This window comes from Hypanus sabinus, chromosome 10 (genome assembly GCF_030144855.1).
Source record: "Hypanus sabinus isolate sHypSab1 chromosome 10, sHypSab1.hap1, whole genome shotgun sequence".
Classification (NCBI taxonomy): Eukaryota; Metazoa; Chordata; class Chondrichthyes; order Myliobatiformes; family Dasyatidae; genus Hypanus; species Hypanus sabinus.
In genome coordinates, this window is record NC_082715.1 from 132,919,209 (window position 1) to 132,938,244 (window position 19,036).

At 45.3% G+C, this 19,036-nt stretch overlaps 1 protein-coding gene across 1 annotated transcript in view; it reads left to right on the forward strand.

Annotated features, from left to right (window-relative positions):
* rtn4ip1 (reticulon 4 interacting protein 1) overlaps positions 1–19,036 on the forward strand; it is a 54,654-nt gene that overhangs the window by 18,490 nt on the left and 17,128 nt on the right. Inside the window, exons 6-8 of the mRNA XM_059983018.1 lie at positions 3,912–4,048; positions 9,591–9,774; positions 17,515–17,607. Coding sequence (XP_059839001.1) covers positions 3,912–4,048; positions 9,591–9,774; positions 17,515–17,607 — 414 coding nt within the window. The remainder of the gene's footprint in view (positions 1–3,911; positions 4,049–9,590; positions 9,775–17,514; positions 17,608–19,036) is intronic.

Sequence of the window (19,036 nt, forward strand, 5' to 3'; positions counted from 1 at the left end):
AAGAATGATTGAAAGCAATATGGTCCAGATACATGCAGATGGGATTGGCTCAGATAATAATCTTGATTGGCATAGATAAATTGTGCTGAAGGCTCCGTTTCCATGCTGTATGACTTGCTGACTGGAAATGCTGTCAGTGACTCAGTTTAAACCGCTCTCTCAAGCGCTGCATGCCAGGTACTGTTGGGTCTATAAGATATAAGAGCAAAATTAGGCCATTTGGCTCTTTGAGTTTGCTCCACCATCTGATCGTGGCTGATCCATTTCCCTCTAACCCCATTCTTTTGCCTCCTCTCTGTAACCTTTCACAACCCGACTAATCAAGAACCTATCAACCTCCGCCTTAAATACACCCAATCACCTGGCCTCCACAGCTACCCATGGCAACGAATTCCACAGATTCATCACTCTCTGGCTAAAGAAATTCCTCCTCATCTGCATTCTAAATGGACATCCCTCCATTCTGAGGCTCAGCCCTCCAGTCCTAAACTCCCCCACCATAGGAGGCACACTTTCCACATCCACTCTATCTAGGCCTTTCAACATTTGATAGGCTTCAATGAGATCCACTTTATTCTTCTAAGTTCCAGTCAGTAAATGCCCAGCGCCACCAATTGCTCCTTATACGATAACCCTTTCATTCCCAGAATCGTCCCCTCTTAGCCCTCTTCAGTGTCAAATAAGGAGCCCGAAACTGCTCACAATACTCCAAGTGAGGCCTCACCAGTGCTTTATAAAGTCTCAGCATCATATCTGTGCTTTTATTCCTCCTACCAAAGTGCATGACCATATACTTCCCGACACTGTATTCCATCTGTCACTTCTTTGCCCATTCTCCTAATCTGTCTAAGTTCTTCTGCAGCCTCCCTATTTCCTCACAGCTTCCTGTTCCTCCAGCGATCTACGTATCATCTGCAAAATTGGCAGTAAAACCATCAATTCCATCGTCCAAATTATTGACGTACGACATAAAAAGAAATGGTCCCAACACTGACTCACGGAGCACAACACTAGTCACCATTAGCCAATCAGGAAAGGCTCCCTTTATTCCAACTCTTTGCCTCCTGCCAATCAGCCACTGCTTAATCCATGCTAGAATCTTTCCTGTTATACCATGGGCTTGAAGCTCGTTAGGTAGCTTCATGTGCGGCACCTTGTTAAAATCCAAGTACACAACATCCACCGGTTTTCCTTTGTCTATTCTGCTTGTTATTTCCTCAAAGACTTTCAATAGATTTGTCAGGCAATATTTTCCCTTCCCATGCTGACTTTGCCTAATTTATCACGTGTCTCCAAGTACCTTGAAACCACATCCATAACAATCAACTCCAACATCTTCCCAACGACAGAGGTCAGGCTAACTGGCCTATAATTTCCTTTCTTCTGTCTCCCTCCATTCTTGAAGAGTGGAGAGTGACACTTACAATTAACAGTCCTCCGGGGACCATGCTAGAATTTATTGATGCTTGAAAGATCATTATTAATGCCTCCACCATCTCTTCAGCTATTTCTTTCAGAACCTGGAGTGAACCTTGTCCCCCATTACTCCAGCATTACTTTCCAGCAGTTCAATGTCTATTCTCGCCTCTCTTTTACTTTTTATATATTTGAAAAAAACCTATCCTTGTATAGTCCACAAACATGGCCACAAAGCCATCAATTCCATCGTACAAATCTTAGGCATATAATGTGAAGTCTTTTTCATATTCCCTCTTAATCTTTTGCCCCTTACCTTTCTAGTTTCGTCTACCTCTGATAGTGGAGAAAGGTTTCCTGCAGTGTACCCTGATTATATCCCTCACCGTACTTTCTGTCTTCCAGCCATAATAATTGCATTTTACCTTTCGTCTTCCCTTCCTCTTTCTCTCAACTTGGACCATTTTGTTTTATTTTTTGTTTTCCCACATCTTTTCCTTTGAACATGCTCATATCATAACAGACTATTTTAAAGCTTCCCTGATATAAGTGCAGTATCTCTCAAGTATCCTTTATTAACCTCCCCTCCCTCACACCACCCTTACTTCTGCCACATTCAGTCTCCCTTTTTGATTTTGCTTCAGTAAAGCAGGTCCTCACTCAATTCAAATGTCAAAGGTGAAAAGGTCCTTCTGGACTTTTTCCTTTAGCTTCACTGACGCCCAAATATTGTGTAAAATATTTCATGGTTATCCATGTTGAAGGCACGTTTTAAATTTAATATAGTGGCAAAGTTAGAATGGAACAAAAACATTATTTTTGTGCTGTTTCTCGTGCTAATTAGTTTTGTTTGGATCAAAATCACTTCTATTCCCCTGACTCCTCTGTGTTTTGATCTTTCAATGCAACTGGCCATCTGGGGTTGGAACAGCTTCATGTTTTTCTCAGTATTGATGCAGAACTCATTAATAGTCCCTGGTGTCAAGCCATAGAAAATTAATGAGTAGCAACCTTGGCTGGTGAAATGGAAATGAACCTGCCTAATGATTATTTATCATATATAATCCACTCAAACGAAATGTGTTGTCATTACTTAATGTTGCATAAACTGATTTTAATTTAGTTTAATTGGAGCTATTTTCTGCGAGTCCTGCTTTGGTTTTCTCACCATTTCATGCCTTTTGTTTGTTACCATGTGATTGTTATATTTGTGGTAATATTATTTCATTAAGCCTCACTTACTACTCGAGCTGTGCTTTACTGTCTGTTCAGTCAGAGAAAACAGGCAGGACTGGTACTTCATAAAACATTATTTGTTTGTCATATCTGGTGTATTGCCTGTCCCTAGACTGTTTTCCTAGTTGTGTTGCCTTAACAGTGTAAACCTGAGCTCCAAGATTCCTTCCATATATTCTTCTGCCCCATTAAGGGCCTCCTTGGTCCCATCCTCAGTTATCTTTATTTATTTATACCTGTCACTTGCTTCAGGTTGGGGGACTTTGCATTGTGACTGGGAAACGTTGATGCACAGCTCAGATTGGTCACTGTCGACGTACAGCTCATTGCCTGAAAGAGTGTGTACAGAACGCGTATATGGTTTAGACTTTAATTCATCCTCTGTTTGAATCGTATAGAGCTGAAGATGCCCTTTGTGTCAATGTCAGTCAGTGTCCATACCGCCACTGATTAATCCCAGATCCCCATCAATCTTTGCCATGCTGTATTTTTGCAGCTAACGTTAGGAGGACCAGATGCTTGAAATCCCACTCTGCCCTGGGTTTAAGGGAAGCTACTTCGGTTACTGAACCAACCTGCGCAGCCCGATTCACTACTTCAGTATAATGACAGCATGACTATTTTGGACTGTAATCGTTCATTGTCTTTGTTCTAATTCTGTTCTTTCTCATATAATTTTGTCTAATTAATGTTTAATTATGATTAATTATGACTCCTGGGCATCTGATGTTATGCTTTTGATGCTGTACGCAGATTTTTTTGTTGCACCTGCGCATATGTGTACTTGTACGTGTGGGGGGAAAATAGATATTTCAACTTTTACCTTTTGGCTCTTCTTCTTTCCTCGTTGCCCTGTAATATTCCTCCAGCTATTTTTATCATTCTGTTTTGAATATCCTTCCACCATCCTTTACAGGCATTTTCCAAACGGTTCAATGATTGTTCATTCAAACTCCTAACTACACTTGTATGGCCTTATTTAAACACTTGGGAGGAAATGATGCCTCCAGCACTGGATGGTAATTGTTCCACTGAATTGCTTTAAACTGCAAACCCCACCTTTCCTCTCCTTCCGCTGTGAATGTGTTAGATTAAATTACAGTGATGGGTCCATCACAGCTCCTTAAATTGAAGTACGTTTGGACTCATAGAAAGTTGTTTGCCTAATCAAACCAGTGATCAGACTCTGTATGCAGTACATGGTGGCCATGTGCAGTATCAGCTCTCATCATTTCCTCTGGAATTTTCCTCCTGTATAGCTTTTGAAAGCCTGGGGAGCCCATGTGACCACTACCTGCTCAGCAGATGCTTTCTCACTCTTAAAAGATTTGGGTGCCGATCACATCATTGACTATAGAGCTCGGAGTGTGGAGGAGCAGCTCAAGGATCTGGAACCGTAAGTGATTTGCTGTCGTAATCATGACATTGGAAATGTTCTGCTGACCTGCGCGGTTGACTCTTTGGTGGGTACACTCAGCACTCCACGCCGTGGCAGGTGCAGAGCCTCTAACCCTTGACCCCATGTCTGAAGTTCTGCGCTTGTGCAGAATAATATTACCAAAATGTAGGAAGTGAACGCGCAGGCTGGAATTGTCCTGGAGGGTGCTGTTGGTGCCTCCTGCAGTTTCTTGTTTCTCCCAGCTCACTCTGCTGCCGTTCTCCACTGCCCACGCGCCACCATTAACCCTTCCTTGGGAAGGGAGTTAAACGAACACGTATCTCAATGAGCATTGCTGGAAACCACCGCAAAAGATGCGGCGCAGTGCGGGAACTTTGGAAATGTGTAGTTTGGGGAAGGATAGAGTGCTGAGGGATGTGACATCACCTTTTTGGGGACTGTGCCTGCATCAGCAATGCTGTGCCATGTATTTGGTTTAGTTTGGGCGTTCTTTTTTCATCTTGTCCATTCTACCCACAACAAGGAACTTCTTGTGAAGCTCTTCTGTTGCCCATTACGCCTCTCGCGTTTAGGGCAGTGATGAAGGTCCTCCAGCTCTGGCCGTGTTCACAGCTTCCCTCATCACGTCAGTAGCTTCCTCTCGGTTCTCACCACTCTCAGTCACACAAATCCCGGGTGGGGGTTCAGGAATACTGTTGCACTCAGATGCAGGAGGATTCTTCATTGGTGTTTCTCTAATAATTTTGTTTGACCAGTTGGGGTTGTTAGCCCTGAGCTGAACCCCCGAACCTGGAGGACTGGTGGACAACTCCTAGTTTGGCCTCTAACCTTTGACCTGATTGGCATGGGTGACCCTATCAAGAGCCAAAGCATAAAGCCCTGACTCCAGCCACCATAGCTCTCTGGGTCATTGAGGCATGCATGTCTCCAAACCACGACAAGGTAGTGGTCTTTCTGGAGGTTCTTGTGAACTAGTGTACCACTATTCCTACTTTGGGAGCTGGAAGAAGTTATACCATCAAAGTCTGAGCGATTTTTTGCATTCTCTTCTGAGGCATCTTTGGAAGCAGGCAACCCTTGCTGTTTGTCTGTATACCCTACCAACTGGTGTCCGTTGTACACAACAGGCGTTTGGTGCTTGACGGAGTTTAATCTGAGCTGAGGGTAGTATTTCTGCATCGTTCCCTCACTATGCCACGTTCTTTGCAGAGGCTGCCAGCAATACTAACTGAGGTGCGTGAACGTTTATCTTCCTTCCCAAGGCAGTAGAACAGAGGGATCTGGGAGTACAGATACATAATTCCCTAAAAGTGACGTCACAAGTAGATAGGGTCATAAAAAAAGCTTTTGGTACATTGGCCTTTGTAAATCAAAGTATTGAGTATAGGAGTTGGAATGTAATGGTGAGGTTGTATAAGACATTGGTGAGGCTGAATTTGGAGTATTGTGTGCAGTTTTGGTCACCAAATTACAGGAAGGATATTAATAAGGTTGAAAGATTGCAGAGAATGTTTACAAGGATGTTGCCGGGACTTGAGAAACTGAGTTACAGAGAAAGGTTGAATAGGTTAGGACTTTATTCCCTGGAGCGTAGAAGAATGAGAGGAGATTTGATAGAGGTGTATAAAATTATGATGGGTATAGACAGTGAATGCAAGCAGGCTTTTTCCACTGATGCCAGGGGAGAAAAAAAAACAGAGGTCATGGGTTAAAGGTGAAGGAGGAAAAGTTTAAAGGGAACATTAGGGGGGGCTTCTTCACGCAAAGAGTGGTGGGAGTGTGGAATGAGCTGCCAGATGAACTGGTGAATCACTTTTAATATTTAAGAAAAACTTGGACAGGTGTATGGATGAGAGGGGTATGGAGGTATATGGTCCAGGTGAAGGTCAGTGGGACTAGGCAGAAAAATGGTTCGGCACAGCCAAGAAGGGCCAAAAGGCCTGTTTCTGTGCTGTAATGTTCTATGGAAGGGTTAGTGCTGGAGTGCGCACAGGTGCCGGGTAGCTGTGGTGGAGAGCAACAGAGTGATCTGCTCTTGACAATTTCTGACAAGAAGACGCAAGAGATTAGAGATACTGGAATCTAGAGCAACAAACAGTCTGCTGCGGGGGCTGGTGGGGGGAGGAAATGTTGATTTTTTTTTTGGGTTGAAACCCTGTATCAGACTGGAAGTGCCTACGATTCCTTCCTCTCACAGACGCAGCTCGACTCACTGGGTTACTGCAGCAGCTTGTCCAACAAGTTAGGGTTTTGTTGATAATATTTTGTACTGGCATGGGAATGGTATTGATGATTGGAATTTATTTACGTGCAGAGATTCGATTTTCCATCCCTATATCTCATTGTCTTTCCACCAAAAGGTGAATGTGTGCCTTGTGCTCCTATGAACATAGCTTTTTATGTTGAGACTGTCAGTTCAGGTTGCAGATTTTGAAGATGTAGGTTTGCTCCTTTGAAGAAAGAAGGGCAGACAGTATGTTTTCACCCCTCCTGTGCATGTCATGAGTTACCCAGTGACCAGAGTAAACCATTCCTCTCTTGGCAGATTAAAGATTAGCTTTATTTATCAGATGTATATTGAAACATACAGTGAAATGTGTTGTTTGCATGGAGAATGTACGGAGGGCAGCCCACAGGTGTGGATGTGCTGTATTCCTCAGTGTAGTATGCCCACAAGTTACAAACCCTAACTCGTATCTCTTTGGACTGTGGGAGGAAACATGAGCTCCTGGAGGACAGCCATGTGGTCACTGGCCAACTTCCAAACTCTTTACAGACAGTGGTGGGAATTGAACCCCCAATCCTGCAGGTGGCACTGTGAAGTGTCACGCCAGGCGATAAAGAGACGTAGAGTGGCAAGGACCCCTGCTGGCAGCATAGAACTGAAATGGACCGTCCGTAGCCATTGCATCACTAGAGTCATGTTTTGGAACTTCTATCTGTGCATCATTTGGTGGTCTTTCGATTATCTGAGGCTGCCTCGCCCTCAGCTCGTCTGCCGGTGTAACCCCTCCAGACTCGATTATTACAACGTTTCTGGCCAATGACCCTTATTTCACTCTCTGGAAATTTAAGGTCAGCTGCAATGTGTTATCTCACTTCAAGCCCTTTTCACCCATCAGCTCTGTACCTGCTCAGCTGCACTAACCCTGGTTAAGCGATGCCAAGAACTCAAAATTCTTTACTTCATTTTCACTTCTCACTATCTCCGTGATGCTGTCCTCACCCATCTCCTCCTTTTCCTGTACGTCCACACTCACCCCATCTTCCCACTGCCTCAACAGGGATGCAGTCCCTCTTGTCCTAATCTATCAACCCACCAGCTTCCGCATCCAACACACCATTCTCTGCAACTTCCACCATCTCCAAAGGGATCCTACCACCAAACCCATCTTCACCTCCCACCCGATTCCCTGCTGTCTGCAGGGTTTGCTCCCTCCGTAATGTCCGCGTCCAGTACTTACCCTGCAAATGGCCAAAGCGCTACACTTGCCCGTTTACCTCCTCCCTCACCTCCGTTCAGAGTCCCAAACTGTCCTTCCAGGTATGGCAGCAGATCTGTTGGGATTGTCTTATTGTGTCCGGTGCTCCCGGTGCAGCCTCCTATTGGTGAGGCATTTAGGGAATCGCTTTGCTGAGCTGCACCTGCCAAAAGCAGAGCTTCCTGGCAGCCAAACATTTCAGTTCCTTTTCCTGTTCCCATTCCGACGTGTTGATCTGTGGCCTCCTCTTCTGTCACGATGAGGCCAATAGACAATAGACAGTAGGTGCAAGAGTAAGCCATTCGGCCCTTCTAGCCAGCACCGCCATTCACTGTGATCACGGCTGATCATACACAATCAGTACCCTGTTCCTGCCCTCTCCCCATATCCCTTGACCCCGCTATCTATAAGAGCTCTATCTGACTCTCTCTTGAATGCATCCAGAGATTTGGCCTCCACTGCCTTCTGGGGCAGAGCATTCCACATATCCACCACTCTCTGGGTGAAAAAGTTTTTCCGCATCTCTGTTCTAAATGGCCTACCCCTTATTCTTAAACTGTGGCCTCTAGTTCTGGACTCACCCATCAGCGGGAACATGCTTCCTGCCTACAGCGTGTCCAATCCCTTAATAATCTTATATGTTTCAATCAGATTTCCTCTCATCCTTCTAAATTCCAGTGTATACAAGCCCAGTCGCTCCAATCTTTCAACATATGACAGTCCCACCATTCCGGGAATTAACCTTGTGAACCTACGCTGTACTCCCTCAATAGCAAGAATGTCCTTCCTCAAATTTGGAGACCAAAACTGCGCACAATACTCCAGGTGGGGTCTCACCAGGGCCCTATACAGCTGCAGAAGGATCTCTTTACTCCTATACTCAATTCCTCTTGTTATAAAGGCCAGCATGCCATTAGCTTTCTTCACTGCCTGCTGTACCTGCATGCTTGCTTTCATTGACTGATGTACAAGAACATCTAGATCTCGTTGTACTTCCCCTTTTCCTAACTTGACTCCATTTAGATCGTTCTTCCTGTTCTTGCCACCAAAGTGGATAACCTCACATTTATCCACATTAAACTGCATCTGCCATACATTTGCCCACTCACCCAACCTGTCCAAGTCACCCTGCATTCTCATAACATCCTCCTGACATTTCACACTGCCACCCAGCTTTGTGTCATCGGCAAATTTGATAATGTCACTTTTAATCCCTTCATCTAAATCAGAGGATGTGCTTGCATCAGACACAGGAGTTCCTGAGTTCAAGAATGTGTCCTGAAATTCATGGGTATCTCCAAAGTAGAGAGCAAGGAAAGAAGAGCTGGCCACTCTCAGGGTGGAAGAATAACAGCTCATATTCCGTCTGGGTAGCCTCCAACCTGATGGCATATACATTGATTTCTTCTTCCAGTAATTTTTTTCCCCTCCACTTCTCCCTTCTGTTCCTACTCTGGCCACTTAACTCTTCTCACCTCCCCCTGCTGACCCTCCTTCTCCCCACTCTCCTCTCCTATCAGATGCCTTCTACAGTTTTTGTAAATTCTGTAGATGTTGCCTGACCTGCTGAGCTCCTCCAGCATTGTGTGTGTGTTGCTTTGATTTGCAGCGTCTGCAGAACCTCTTGTGTCTGGAATCTCCGGCAGCATTGTTATCACTGTTTCACTAATTCAATCTACTTGAGCTTTCCTCAGTTTAATTTCTCCATCCTCTTCAGTCGGGAGGTCTGCAGCAATGGCTAGTGAGCCTCTCTTCTACAAAATGTCCCTCTTTTGGGAGATCTTTTGACATTGGCCCCTAGCATAAATGCTGCTAAATGCTAAATGTGAAATTAAGAGTTTGGCACGGACTAGGAGGGCCGAGATGGCCTGTTTCCGTGCTGTGATTGTTATATGTTATATATGACCCTGTTTTGAAGGTACAGATCCAAGTCCCATTTTATATAGGATGTGAGTAGCAACCCTCTCCACTCCTTCGATCCCTCCTTCTGTTGCGTTCAGTGGGAATTTACAGATGTGTTTTCCCAGGATTGTCACAACCATGTGTCTCTTGTCCAGGTTTGACTTTATCTTGGATAATCTGGGTGGACAGACAGAGCAGTGGGCACTGAACCTGCTGAAGCCATGGTCAGGAGCTACGTACGTAACACTGGTGACGCCATTAATGCTCAATATGGATCGACTTGGAGTCGCTGATGGAATGTTTCGCTCAGGGGCCACCATAGGCAGCAAGGTTCTAAAGGTAAAGTTATTTTCGGAAATACGTCTCACTGTACGGGCACGGGGCACAAAATATGTTCTGGCTCCCCAATACTTCCTGCACCTGTGGCCACATTTCTAAAGCACTTTGTTGGCTGTAAGGTGCTTTCTGAGATGCCGCGCTGATGTAAGCCACACACGGCCTGAAGCCGCGCAGAGGGAAATGCCAAAGTGACAGCAGCGGAATGGATGATGGCGGCAGAATTAGGCCTGCCTTCAGGGAGAGGGTTTGGGTCGCTTCTGTTCCAGCATCAGCAGTCCACCGATACGTGAGGTCAGAACAGGGATGCTTACTGTAAAGCAGTGCTCCGCAGTGGGCTGAGAAAGCAGAGGCCGGACCAACCTGGTTCGTTGAACTCCGCATCTGCTTTGGACCCTAGCAGCACTATAAGCAATTCGGTAGTATGCACGTAGAAGAGAATAGAACACAACTTTGTTGTCATTGTCCAAAACAGCAAGACTGCACAGCCACTCTAGTCTATGTAAAGCAGATATTTACAATGCATGCTGTGATTTGCTCTGTTCCTTATTTAACTCTTGAATGGCAGGCTCTACTGTGTGGTGAGGTTGTAAGTCCAATCCAGATTGGATAGGCAGAGGCTTACTTAGTATTATAGAGTCATACAGCACGGAAGCAGGTCCTCTGGTCTACCAAATCCACTCCTGATTGCACTAATCTACACTCATACCCTTTTACTCACCCCGCGTTTTCATCAGCTTCCTCCGGGTTCCTGCCATTTGCACAAATTCCCACAGCATACCATTGCAGATGTGTTTGGGATGTGGGAAGACCACGCCGTCATGGGGAGAGCGTACGTGCTGCACACGGGGAGTGTGTGAGGTGTCAGCTGGAGCAGCTCTGCCACTTGGTGGCTGTCGTTTGTTCATTTCAGAGATACTGTCCGGAAATACCGTACCTAGTCCCTTCTGGCCCAATGAGCCTGTGCCGCCTGGTTATAACATGTATCTTCTATCTAGGCAGCACCCTGGTAAAATTCTTCTGCACACTTTCCACATTCTTCCTATTTTAGGGCAACCAGAGCTGCACACAAACAAATGAGGTCTGACTGAAGTTTTAGAAAATTGCAGCTTGATTTCCGTACTCTTACACTAACCTAATGAAGCTCCTTTGTCACCACCTCAAAAAAAACTTGCTTAAGTTTGTAAGGTATGACCTGCCTGCACAAAGTTACACTAACTTTCTCTAAGTAGTCAATGCCTTTTCAAATGAGCATACATGCTATCCCCCAGCTTCCTCTCCAATAGCTTCCCTATCCAGATGCATCTCAGCTTGATACGAGTCACTCTGTCTGTGACTGCAGGACGCAACCCAGCATGTTATGGAAATCAGCCTTCCCGTGAACTCCTGTCAGCACTTCTCGTAGAGCAGCCAGTATAATCAAAGCCCCACTCGCTCCAGCCAGACTCTCTTCTCACCCCTCCCATCAGGCAGAAGGTACAAAAGCGTAAAAGCACATCCCACAAGGCTCAAAGACTGCCTCTGTCCCGTTGTTATAGGACTATTGAATGACTCCTTAGTACAGTAAGATGGACTCCTGTCCTTACAATCTCCACGTTAAGACCAAGCATCCTATTGTCTACCTGCACTCTTTTCTCTGTAACTGTTACACGATTGTAATGAATTAATCTGTATGTTTCTCACTTTGCCAAAGTTCAAACTAAATTTACGATCAAAGTGTATATAAGTCACCATATACAGTACAACCCTGAGATTCATTTTTTTATGGTATTCACAGTAAATACAAGAAACACAAGAGAATCCACGAAAGGCTGCCCCACATACAATCAATGTGCACAAGACAGCAAAATGCAAATACTAAATAACTAAGCAATAAATATCAAGAACGTGAGATGAAGTGTGCTTGAAGACGAGTCCAAAGGTTGTGGGAACAGTTCAGTGATGGAGTGAGTGAAGTTGAGTGAAGTTATCCCCACTGGTTTAGGAGCCTGATGATTGGGGGGTAATAACTGTTACTGAACCTGGTGGTGTGAGTCCCAAGGCTCCTGTACCTTTTTGCTGATGGCAGCAGAGAGAAGAAAGCATGGCCTGGATGGTGGGGGTTCTCGAAGAAGGATGCTGCTTTCCTGCATCACTGCTTTGTGTAGGTATGCTCAGTGCTGTGAATGACTTCACCCGAGATGGGTTAGGCGGCACCTACTGCTTTTTGTAGGCTTTTCCTTCCAAGGGCATTGGTGTTTCCATAGCAGGCTGTGACGCAGTTGGTCTTCACCTCATATAAATAGTTTGCTAACATTTTAGATGACCTTGGTACTCATGATAATGATCAGCCAGTTTACCAATTTTCTACAACTGAAGTGAGGCTCAGTGGCCTATTATTCCCTGGATTATCCCTATTTCTTTTCGTGTACAAAAGCACAACACTTGCTTCTCTGCAGTCCCCTGGGAGCCCGCCCGTTGCTAGTCAAACAACAAAATATCTTTGTCAAAGCCATAGCAAACTCGTCACTTGCTTCTTTCAATATTCTGGGATAAATGCCATCGGGCCATGGGTACATATCCACTTCAATGCTTTTCAAAAGGTCCAGCACCACTTACTCCTTGATCTCAAAATGTCCCAGCAAGTTACTAAACCTCACTCTGTTTCTGCTGTCCTTCCATTTCTCCTCAGTTAATACAGATGGAAGTACTCATTTGGTACTTTAGCCTCTTGCTCTGATTCCAATCATGATTTCTCTCCTTAATCCTTGACTGGACTTACCCTCTCCTTAGTTATTCTCTTTTTCTTAATATAAGTTTCAAATGCCTTGGGATTCTCCTTGATCCTGCTCACCAAGGACATTTCATATCCCACACTTTCCCGCTGTCTTTATATTCCACAAGGGCCCAGTCTGACCTTAGCTTCCTAAACCTATATATACTTCTTCTGGACAAAATTAAAAACCTCTTGGGTTGTCCAGGGTTCCCTTACCTTACCATCCCTGTTCTTGCCAATCCTGAACTTGAACCTGCTTGTCTTTAAACAACTTCCACATGTCAGATGTGGACTTGTCCGACAGCAGGTGCACCCAATCAGTGCCCCTTAGATTCTGTTCTATCCTGTTGTAATGCTCCATCCCCAAACTTAGTATCTTCCTGCAAGACCTTTACTCGTGATTAATGAGTTTTGGTCACTATTCCCAAAACATTCACCCACTACCAGGTCAGTCACCTGGCCTGGCTCATTTCTTAAAACCAGGTCTAGTATTTTTCTCCACATATTATTTCAACGGCCCTTCTTGGATGCACTTAAGAAATTCCAGCCCATCTTAAATTTATTAAGGAAGGCCTGTTTAATGCTGGGGAAGTTAAATCCTCCCCCTCTCTGACAACCTTGTTGTTTATGTGCCTTTTCAGAATCTGTCTACATTTCTGTTACTCTGCTTTTCAGTGGCTGTTGGAAGGCCTGTAGTATAATCCCATCAGCGTAATTGCAACTATTCCACTTCAGATCTTCGCCCAAATCGCCTCTGTGAATGGGTCCCCCAGTACAGTCAGTGTTTTGGTTCAAGACCCTTCTTCAGGATTGGAAACGAAGGGGAACGATGCCAGAATAAAATGATAGGGGCAGGAGAAGGGAATAGCTGGAAGGTGATAGGTGAAGCCAGGTGGGTGGGAAAGGTAAAAGGCTGGAGAGGAAGACATCAGATAGGAGAGGAGAGTGGACCATGAGAGAAAGGGAAGGAGGAAGGAGGACCCAGGGAGAGATGATAGCCAAGTGAGAAGAGATAAGGGGTCAGATTGGGGAACAGAAGAGGGAAGGGGGAGGGAGAGATTTTTTAACAGGAGGAGAAATCAATGTTCATGCCATCAAGTTGGAAGCTACCCAGATGGAATATAGGATGTTGCTTCTCCACCCTGAGGATGGCCGCATCGTGTCACAAGAGAAGGCCATGGACCTGACATATCGAAAGGGAATGGGAATAGGAATTAAAATGGTTGGCCATTGGGGAATTACTCTGTTGGCGATTGGAGTGGAGGTGCTCGACAAAGTGGTTCCCTGATTTACGGTGGGTCTCACCCGCGCAGAGGTGACCGCATTGAGAGCACTGGATAAAATAGAGAACCCCAACAGATTTGCAGGTGAAGTATTGCCTCACCTGGAGGTGAGGGAGGAGGTGAATGGGCAGCTGTAGCCTGCGGATTCTCCCTCACCAGTCGTGCAACTCTTCTAACCCCATCCCCCTAAAGCAATGAAGCCCAGGAACGATGAGGTGCCAGTCCTGTCCCTCACACAAGCAGGTCTCTGAAATGGAAGCAACGTTGTCATTCCAGGTACTCATCCTGGCTGTTAGGTTCAGCCTTCTTACCCATGATACTCCCAACGGTGAAATCAACACAATTCAGGCAGCAGTCTCACCATGGTACCTCGTGCTATCCCTTACTCGTCGTGCCACCTGTTTCCCAACTGCTGTGGTTCCCACCCCCCCTAGCACTCTAGTACAACCCCTCCCGAGGAGCACCGGCAAACCACCCAGAGAAGGTTTTGTTTCTCCTCCGCTCTTGCCCTGGAAGAGAGTCCAATAATCCGTAAATCTGAAGCCCGCCCTCCTACATCAACTCCTCGTTCATGTCTTGAATTCCACATAGCATGGGTAGTAATCCTCAGACATTTTATCTTTCTACCTAGCTCTCTGAAACCCCTTTGCAGGACGGCACCCCTGCCACTGGCTACGTCACTGAACCACAACGTCTGGCCACTCGCCCTCCCCTCTCAGTGTGTCACGTACCCACTGCAAGACGTATTTGACCCTGGGACCAGGGAGGCAAACACACTATCCTGCAGTCTCGATGGTTGCCCTCAAAACTCCTGTCTGCGCCCCTAACTGTTGAGTCCACTCTTGCTGACTTCAACTTTTTGTTGTTCTCCTAAAGCTGGGCATGGTGCCACTTTCTCTGAAAGGTCATTCCCCTCCCTCCCCCACAGTATCCCCAGGCCTGTACCAGTTAGATGGGGGAACGGCAACATCTGCACGGTACCCTCCCACCACCCATGTATCTGCTGCAGCCAAGGTGTGACCGTCTCACTGGAACTTTCGTTTGTGATATCCTGGGAATGCTGGCTGAGGAGCTCAACCAACTCCAGCTCCAGTTCCTTCCTTTTACCAACCTGTCAGGAGCTGCAGCTTGGTTGCACTTCCTGGGAATGTAGTCATCAGAGAGACTGTGAAATTCCCTGAATTACCACATCGTAGAATAGAGTGATCTAGGAATGATGGTGCATAGTTCCCTGAAGGTGGAATCTCATGTGGGTAGCGGGGTGAAGAAAGCTTATGGTACACTGGCCTTTATAAATCAGAGCATTGAGTATAGGAGTTGGGATGTATTGTTAAAATTATACAAGGCATTGGTGAGGCCGAATTTGGAGTATTGTGTACAGTTCTGGTCACCGAATTATAGGAAAGATGTCAACAAAATAGAGAGAGTACAGAGGAGATTTACTAGAACGTTACCTGGGTTTCAGCACCTAAGTTACAGGGAAAGATTGAACAAGTTATGTCTTTATTCTTTGGAGCGTAAGAGGTTGAGGGGGGACTTGATGGAGGTATTTAAAATTATGAGGGGGATAGAGTTGATGTGGGTGGGCTTTTTCCATTGAGAGTAGGGGAGATTCAAACAACAGGACATGACTTGAGACTTAGGGGGCAAAAGTTTAGGGGTAACATGAGGGGGAACTTCTTTACTCAGAGAGTGGTGGTTGTGTGGAATGAGATTCCAGTAGAAGTGGTAGAGGCAGGTTCGGTATTGTCATTTAAAGTAAAATTGGATAGGTATATGGACAGGAAAGGAATGGAGGGTTATGGGCTGAGTGCAAGTCAGCGGGATTAGGTGAGAGTAAGCGTTCTGCATGGACTAGAAGGGCCGAGACGGTCTGTTTCCGTGCTGTAATTGTTAAATGGTTATATCTCGCAGGAGAAGCATTCCACTGACTTGACTGCCATTTTACCTACACTGACAAAGGTCATGGATTAACAGCAAAGTAAAAACCTTCCCTAATTCTTAACTTCTCCTCACTGAAGCCTCTCTAGCCAAACCCTCAGTTCCCCACTCCTTCACTGGCCCACTCTCTCAATGGCAACACCAAAATGGCTGCTCTGCTTGACCCTACTTCTCTTTATTGGCAAAGCATGGTTTCATTGTTAGTTGGATGGTATCAGGAGGGAGATGTAAATAGGTCAAGGAAAGGTTCTGGGGGGGGGGCAGTGGAGTATGACTAAGGGAATAAAAATGTCAGAGATCAGAAGGAGAGAGGTTTGGGGAGGGGGAATATGAGAGTGGAAGTCTGAGTTGCAGACTGCCCGGGCAGAATATGAGACGTTGTTTCTCTGTTTTGCATTGGGCCTCACTCTGGCACCGGAGATGGGAAAGGGAGGTGAAATGACATGCAGCTGAGAGCTCCAGATGCCCACTGCCGTCAGAGAACGTGCTTGGCAAAGCAGTCACTGAGTTTGTGTTTGCTCCCACCAATGTGGAGGAAGCCCCGTTGTGCATGCAGTAGACTGGGGGGTGTGCATGGGGACCTTTGTCTCACCTGGAGGTGCTGTTTGCTGGTAACGGAGGAGGTGTAGGGGCGGGCGTTACACCTGCTGCTGTTGGTGGGTAAAGTGCTAATGGATAGGTAGAGGTAGGTGGGGAGGGACGAGCAGATCAGGGAGTTAAGAGAGTGGTCCCTGCAGAAGATGGAAGGAGTCTGATATTGTAGTTTGTCATTACAAATACTTATGTGTCTGGAAGAAACAGATAGTATCCCAGAGGTTTCTTTTAGTCACACAGTTTACTTAGCACTTCCCGCAGTACCTCGTTCTGCAAAAACTGAATCCATCGAACATAGAAAGATATTGCAAAGCATGTAACCAAAATTCATAAGGTAAGCTGTGGTAGCTGCTTTCATTCACACAAGTTAACTTGCATCAACATCTGAAAATGTACCAGTTATTTTGAGGTCTGCATTCACTGGTTCCCTCCATTTATGTTAGAGATCTTCGACGGCCAAGCAAATATACAATCTCTTCTCACCAATTAATGCCTTTACAAAGGCATTTGTTGTTGTCAACACCTCTGCACCATCCACCACAAGTGGGACTTCCTGGTGGACAAACGTTTTAATTCCAATTCCTATTCCTGTTCTGACATTTTGGACTGGAGTCTCCTCTTGTGAGGAAACCCAATTTCCCTCGGGATCAATAAAGTATATCTGTCTGTCTGTCTACCCTCAGGGTGGAGGAGCAACACCTTATATTCCGTCTGACCATCCTCCAACACGATGGCATGAATATCGATTTCTCCTTCCGATGAACAAATTACTCCCACCCCCTTCCCCTGTTTTCCATTCTGACCTTTCACTTCTTCTCACCTGCTTATTACTTCCCCCTGGGTTCCCTCCTCCTTCCCTTTCTCCACTGTCCACTTACCCAGCATTGTGTGCGTGTTGCTGCAGTTTATCTGTGAAAGTGCAGAACCAGATCCTCAGTAAATTGCTTACCTTTATTCTGCTGTCTCTGAAGTACTCGGGTGCTAATTTTAAAATGATGAGCTGCAGAGAAAAGATTTTTTTTTGTGAACACTGAGATAAATGGGTTTATTGTGGCATTGCGTCCTGCTCTAAGAGATTTAGAAGTATTGTTAATGGAGATAACCTTAGGGTCTGCACTTCTGTCTTCTGTCACTTCTGCATTATAACATTTTCTGTCTTCTTCCTCGTAGCATCTGAGCAAAGGTGTTCACTATCGCTGGGCTTTTTTTGCCCCGAGTGGCCCAACTCTGGACAAAATAACAGAGCTTGTAGAGAAGAGAAAGGTAAGTCTGGATGAAGGAAACAAAGCCCCAATGTTAGAGAAACTTTGCACACTCTCCAATCCATTGTCTTTGCTGAAATGGACGTTTCTTCCTTTCTCTCTCTATCAGCTGTCTGCTCCCTTGTTAACCCATGTACTTATCTAACCTACCCTCAGTGTTATCTATCTCAACACCCTCTTTGGTGCCAAGTTCTCATTTCATCACCTCGTGGGTAAATAAATTTCTCCTAATTTGATCTATTAGTAATGAGGATGTTGCTCTGGGCCACAACTCTGGGTTTTGCTGTGAATGAAATCATCTTCTTCTCATTTAACTCATCATAATTTTTAAAACCGTCAAGTAAGTTAACCTTCTCTCTAGGACAAAAGCATTTTCTGGTTCCTTTACTACCATATGGCTGCAGGTGAATTTCTTGCATATTTCAGGGCTAAGAAATCGTACTACAGTTTGTATCTTTCAAAAGGTAAAGGCTACTGGTGATATTTTGACGTGTAGCTTTAATTTCTGCTCCCTTTCTGCATCCCTTTAAGCTTACTGCAAAGGATATTGTATGTTATTAGAAATGATTGCCTTGCTGGTTGAGAGAGTTAAGTTTCTAAGGCACTGAGACATTATACCACAGCTCCCATCACTGTCTCCCCCCCATCAGGATTTAAGATGGGTATTTTAAATCCTTCACCCACTGGCAGTCTTGGGCAATGCTGCCACCTGTTGGTTCAGCCTGGTAAATGTGCTTCAGTTGCAGACTGGAGATCAACTCTTGAACCTTCTGACTCCATTTGGAGCATACATCTACCCGTTACTGGGGCAGAGGAAAATCATGTACAGACACTGTGATGTTTACTGATGATGGTACACTATTCAATTCCTGTTATAACTCCTCAGCAAATAAAACAGTCCATGTCACATGTAGCAAGACCAAGATGGCACTCAGACTTGGGCTGATAAGTAGTAAGTACTATTTCTGCCACAAAAACTCCAAGCGACGACCATCCACAGAACAAGAGAATATAGTCACTTACCCTTGACTTAAGTTTAATTGCTATTGCATCAATATCTAAGGGAATACCATCGAGCGACACTCAACTGGACCAGCCAGACTTTTCTTTTTACATTATATGTCAATTCTGTAGCCAAGTGTGCAGGCGATACGAAGCTAAGTGGAGGGGCAGATAGCATTGAAGAAGCAGAAGGACGTAGACAGATTAGGGGAATGGGCTGAGAAGTGGCAGATGGAACATGGTCAGGGAGTGTACAGTCATGCACTTTGGTAGAAGGAACAAGAGCATAGACTGTTTTCTAAACGGGCAGAAAACTCAAAAATCCCAGGGTGTAAAGACGCTTGGGATTCCTTGTGCAGGATTCACAAAAGGTTAGTTTGCACGTTGGTTCGTTGGTGAGGAAGGCAAATGGAATGTGAGCATTTGTT